General features: G+C 39.4%; 1 protein-coding gene across 1 annotated transcript; it reads left to right on the top strand.

The window, feature by feature from the left end:
• Window positions 1-104: 104 nt before the first annotated feature.
• LOC117178469 (uncharacterized protein DDB_G0290685-like) lies at window positions 105-2,756 on the top strand. The gene is made up of 3 exons (XM_033369896.1): window positions 105-125; window positions 296-871; window positions 2,724-2,756. The coding sequence occupies exons 1-3, from the start codon at window positions 105-107 to the stop codon at window positions 2,754-2,756; spliced, it is 630 nt and encodes a 209-aa protein (XP_033225787.1).
• The last annotated feature ends 3,504 nt before the right edge of the window (window positions 2,757-6,260 follow it).

Below are 6,260 nucleotides of genomic sequence, written 5' to 3'. Positions count from 1 at the left end.
GGGAGTAGCAAGTGTAGGAGGAGCAGGTGGGGGAGGGGCAGTTGGGGGAGACGCTGGTGGGGGAGCAGCAGGTACAGCAGTTGCAGGTGCTGGAGCAGGAGGTTATGACGCAGGTGGCGGAGGAGGTAATGCTGTAGGTGGTGAAGCAGCAAATGGCGGATCATCTGCAGGAGATTCTAATGAAAAAAAATCGGAGGGTGGCGGCAATAACTCATTAGAAGCCGGACTAATAGGAGCAGCAGGTGGAGCAGCAGTAACAGGATTAGTATACCATAATAAAAATAAAAAACTAAAGAAACAATTAAATGGTCAAAATGGCCAAAATGGTCAAAATGGATATAATGATGATGATGACGATTATAGATACAGACATGATGGAGATGGTGATCATGATCGAGGTGGTGATCGTGGTCGTGGTCGAGAGGATGACCATCGTAATGGTCGCAGGGAGGATGACCATCGTTACGGTCGTGGAGAGGATGACCATCGTAATGGTCGTGGAGACGATGACCATCATAATGGGCGTGGAGAGGATGACCATCATAATGGTCATAGAGAGGATGACCATCGTAATGGTCGTGGAGAGGATGACCATCGTAATGGTCGTGATGAGGAAGACAATCATCGTGGGCGTGGTAATGGTGAAGTCGATAAGAACAATAAGAAAGACGATAAGAAAGACAATAAGAAAGACGATAAGAAGGACGATAAGAAAGACGATAAAAAAGACGATAATCATAGTCGTGGTGAGAAAGACAATCAACATGGTTCTGGTAATGGTAAAAATGATCCTGACCACAAAAGCGATCACGGTGGTGAGAAAGACCATCCTGGTGTTCGTCATGTAGTTGTCCACCATCATTTTGACTATGTAAAGGAAAATGAGGGGGGGAAAAATCAAAATCAAAAAAGGAGAAAAAGGAGAAGGAGAAAAAGAAAAAAGAAAAATAAGAAAACAGGTAACGACGAATATAAGAAATCAGATAACGTGGAGCATAAGAAAACAGATACAAATGAAAATCAGAAGAAAGTGAGCAGATTCCCACTGAATTATTTCAAATGGCCGCGCGGAAAATAATATTAGAACTTTTGAAGGAACTCTTGAAAATCTCCCAGCAATTTAGCATTCGTGTAGCAATCTAGGAAATCTTTGGCTAAGTGCCAACAGGTATGAGGTTGTGTAAAACATTCCGTCACATGCTCCTAGGCGTGAAACGAATAGCCAACTAAAACCGAACGTCACTGAATTTAGCCATGTCTGTATTTCTCGAAGAGAATCGAACATCGGAAAACTCGGAACACGAAATCTTGAACATATCTTTAAGAACTAAATGCAGACTGCCGCATTTACAGATTTGAAATGTCCAGATTTCGCAGGGATTAGCTCATCATGAAAAAGATAAAAAAACGGAAGAAGAATAACATAATCAGTATAATTAAAGATTTAATAGAAATAATTGAAAAATGATTATCAAATAAAAACACAAATGATACATTTTCTGTTCCATACTCACTCCTATGGCTTTCAAGTCAAATTCCAAGTCAATGTCATGTCAATCTTGTACCAGTTATGAAAAATAAACCAATTACAGTTTAAAAACTGTTTTCAGTACATTTTTATTTAGATGCATTTATTTATTCATTTATTTTACACATCGCATACAATTATATATATATATATATATATGTGTGTGTGTGTGTGCGCGTATTTTTATGCATTTTATTTTTCAAATAACAATAAGGATTAACAAAAAAGTTGAAAATTAAATACGAAAAATTTCGAGGTTTTAATTGATTAACACTTTTTGCTTTTAAATACCAGATTATACGACTACCTTCAGCTTCAAACAAAGATGTAAGGTTTTTCTTTTTCAGTTTTAGTGTTTTTTAGTATTCTAGATTCATTTGAACTTGGAGATATTCAGTGTTCATATAGTCTCTCTGTTTTAGGACCCTATGAATCATAAAACACGTTTCGTTTTTCTTTTTGTGATAAAAAAATATTTTTTGCTCAAAATATCCCATCTGTCTGTTTCAGATAAATTCATGTTCACATAGTATTTCTTTATTAAATATTTTTCCAAGTTGGTGTAATATGTGAGAATTAAAACAGGATAAAAAATAAAAGTCTGCCTGCTGCAGCAATTTCGTGCGTCACGCGCGATAATGAACCTTGCGCTTCACGATCAGTCCCTGGTGCTTGGGTGATCACGTTGCGTCCCATTATAAGCCTTAAGCGTGGCCCCAAAGTCTTCTCCATAGAGAGAGGACCGCAGCCACGTTGTCGGCCGATATTTCTGACTCACTGATGCAGACGCTGCCTGTGAGTTTCACACGTTTCCCCGCGATCGCGGGGCAGTGACAGAGGATATGAGTGGAAGTCTCATTATCCTTTTCGCACAGGCGACAAAGGGGACTTTCTTCAAGCCCTATCTTATGTCTGTGGTCCCGGAGGTTTCCATGTCCTATAAACATTTCTGTTAGGACCTTGACTTCCTTCCTCCCGAGCTTAAGTATTTCTTTCACTCGATGAGGGTTTAGCTTTGATCCCAATAGTGTTTTAGCGTGTCTGCAGCCAGAGACCGCATTCCACATATTCTGATGTTCCTCGACCAGCCACCTGTTAATATCTTCGGTGACCAACCTACTGGAAATGCCTACAACTGGCTCAGGTTCAGTAAAATTTTCCTTTGCTGCTAGCTTTGATAGTCTTTCCTTTTCAGGGATCCAGAGCAGACTCGGGGTTCCGTCGTTAGCTTATTCAGTGCCTCGAAGCACTCCCATACTAGCAGCGACATGGTCGTTGTTCCTTTCAGAGCCATGATAGCAGCCCTGCTATATGAGCAGATTGGAATGTTTCTTTTCCGCCGTACTCCATTGCCTTATAGGCGCAATGGAGCAAGGACATGATGTCAGATTTTAGAACTGTTGCGTAGGACTCCATCGCAATTGTAAACCCCATTCCGTTCCTTCTACGGTATACACATGCTCCAGCGTTCTCTTTTTTCCTGGAGCCAACTGTAACCCAGTTGTCTCCATCGCTGGGCAGGTGTGCCTCACCGTTAGCCCATTTCTCTGTTGTGGATAGGCTTACTCGGTATTTCTTGTCGAAGGGGTAGTGACAAGTGGACATTTTGTCTCTGAGAATGCTCAGTGTCGGCCTCTTCGTGATGTCGATTGGTATCCGCATAACTGACGAGATACTGCTGTCATTTACCATATTTAGTCTCCAGGTCACCTTCGCAGGCCCGGCTTTTATAGTGAGATATAGAGATATAGTGAGATTTTATAGTGAGACGACTGCCGCATAGGTTAGTCTGGGTCGCAGGATCGCTGTGTAGATCCACATATGTGTAACGAATTGAAGCCCCAGCTTCTGCCTATGGCTCTTCTACAGAGCCAAAGAGTCGCTAATAGCTTCTTGGAGTTGTTTTTCGGATGCTTGTTCCATGACAGCTTCTTATCCAGGATGACTCCTAGATATTTGGCTTGCCCTTTGATTTCGAGTTTTTGTCTACCCAATTCCAATGTACTCGTGGTTCCCCACTTGTACCTTCTGTTGAACACAACTGCATCCGACTTAACCGGATCGACTGATAGTTCAGTCCTTTCACACCATGAATCTACTGTTCTTAGTGCTTGCTGCATTACTCCGAAGAGTACATCAAGATGCTGACCGCACACGATAACCAGTATATCGTCCGCATAGCCTGTAACGTGGAGGCCCTGAATCGTGAGTAGATGAAGCAATTTCTCCACCACCAGGCACTACAGCAAGAGTGATACAACACCACCCTGCGGACATCGCGAGTCAACGGATACACATAAATTGGTGTCATCTTAGTCGTGGTTAGATTCCTATTGGCTAACATGTGGCAGGTCCATTCCACAATGGCACTAGGCACCCCGCGTGCGATCATGACCGCCCTGATCACCTTTTCAGAGGTGTAGATGAAGGCTACTTCGGTTTCCATGAAGGTTCCAATGGCTAGACCTTTCTGCTTCAGTTGTCCTTCAATTAGGTCAACTGCGGTGCTGAGGTCCGTCTCAGTCGAGTGACCAGCCCTATAGGCGTGTTGTTGATTGTGAAGAGGACTACTTAACAAAACCTTATCGCGGATATATCTGTCCACGAGTCTTTCTACTGCTTTTAGTAGGAAAGATGTGAGGCTAATGGGTAGGAAATCTTTGAGTTGAAGTATAACCGATTCTGCTTGCCTTTGGAATAAAGACCACTCTTGCACCCCTCTATGAAGCAAGAACATAAGCCAACGTCAGTTAGCCCTAGCAAGTCTCACCAACGGCCCAACGATGATTTCACCAGCCCTCTGTAAAAGGACTGGATATATACGATCCGGGTCGGGAGACTTGTAATGACTGAAGGACTTCAGGGCCCACCTGATCCTGGCTGGGGTCACAATCTCGTTGGCTGGCCGCCGTTCCAGGCCCAGTTGGACCACAGTCGGCTTTGTTTGCCTCAGAAGTGCCGTCCGTCCACCTCCTAACTTTGTGAAGCCTGGAAAATGTGCCTTGATCAGGTGACCCAAGCTATCCCCGTCCGATTTTAAGTATCCCCCGCCGGGCAATTTTAGAGTCCCGATATATTAATTAGTTTTATCTAAAAATTGACTATAGTGGATTTAAATAAGAAAGGTACATTTTCAAACAAAAATGGATCAGTTAAACTTTTAATTAATGAAAATCATTTATAATTCAAAAAAAATTGTATGCTAAATAGTTTCCAAATTGTCGGAGTAGAGTACTTTATGTACTCTCAATTCTTATCTTTTTTCCAACGATTCAGCATCACTCTGCAACAATTGCAGATGATGTTAGCACCCTACTTATTTATTTCTAGCTCATCAATTTTTGAGCCAAAAATATCCTTAAAAGTTTCACGGATGTCGTCATTGATGTTTTTTTCGAAGAAAACTTACTTCGAACTTTGAGCATATATAGAAAAAGACGTTGTGGTGGACACTAGTTTTGGGTTTCCGAATTCCTTTCTCGTAAAGCGTTTCCCACCTGTGCCGGCCATGACTGCCATTTGATTATAAAATCATCCAAGCTATGTCTACAACCTGACATAATGGGGTGCAACTCAGGCCAGCATTAATTTTCATTTTTGGGTATCTGTGAAGACTTTTTGAGGTTATGTCGCAAGCCTGACGTGATGGGTTAAAATGAACTTCGGATACGGTTTAAGCGACCCAAAAGACATACATATAATCCACATGGTCTCATGCTCCGATCAGAAAACTTTTTTTTTGTGTGGCTGTCTTATCAAATCAAAATATAAAGTTTTGATAAACAGTTAATTTCGTACCGCAAAAGACGAATTTCCAACAAAACAGTCATTAACCAAAAAATTTAATTTTTAAACAAAAAGATTAATTTTTTACCGAAAAAAGTAATTTTTAACAAAACTAAAAAATTCTCAAACAAAAAAGCAGAATTTACAACTAACAAAAAAGAATTTTGAAAGGAGAAGAATAATATTTGCAGCTTTCTAGCACTTTATGTTCTTTTATGCAATGTTAATTTATAAAAGATAATGAAAATTAATGGTTCTATCAATAATTCTTGTTTAATTTTATTTATTATTGTTCCCAAAATTCGGGGCAACTAATCAAATTTAGGAAAAAAATTTGACTACACATCTTGAATTTGGTACGACGGGACCTGAACCTACACTAAATTAGACATAATAAAATTTAAATACCTAGCCTCCAGTTAGGTTAAAAAGTATACTGGAAAAAAATTGTTTTGTGAAGACTTTTCGATTTATCTGCATAGATATTAGGATTCTCCAAAATACAAATAAAGCATGAATTTTTGAATATCACCCCGATACGTCTGTTTTATAGGGTCCCAAAGAAATCGCATAAGTGAGCAAGTGGGTTTTACGAGATTTTGGCGCTAATTATAATTTTTCTGGTACATAAAATTCATATTTCATACTGATAATTATTAAATTAATTAATTAATTAAATAATTAATTTACAAAAATTGTTTAAGCAATTTATTAATGATTTTAGCAATTTTCTCAAAGAAAATACATAAAAACTTGTGTTTTTTCAAAACAAATGTCTACTTTTTGTCCAATTTTCAATTAGTAGGAGGTTGTAGTTCAAACATGTTAACAAAAATGTTTGTTTAAACAATGTATTATAATTGCTCATGATACGCTTTCAGAATAATGCTAGAAAATCACAGTTTAAAAAAATCACTTTTTCCAGTTTGCAATTAAAACGAGTTAA

The sequence above is a fragment of the Belonocnema kinseyi genome, chromosome 8 (genome assembly GCF_010883055.1).
Source record: "Belonocnema kinseyi isolate 2016_QV_RU_SX_M_011 chromosome 8, B_treatae_v1, whole genome shotgun sequence".
NCBI lineage: Eukaryota > Metazoa > Arthropoda > Insecta > Hymenoptera > Cynipidae > Belonocnema > Belonocnema kinseyi.
This window is presented reverse-complemented; position numbering and strand designations above follow the sequence as displayed.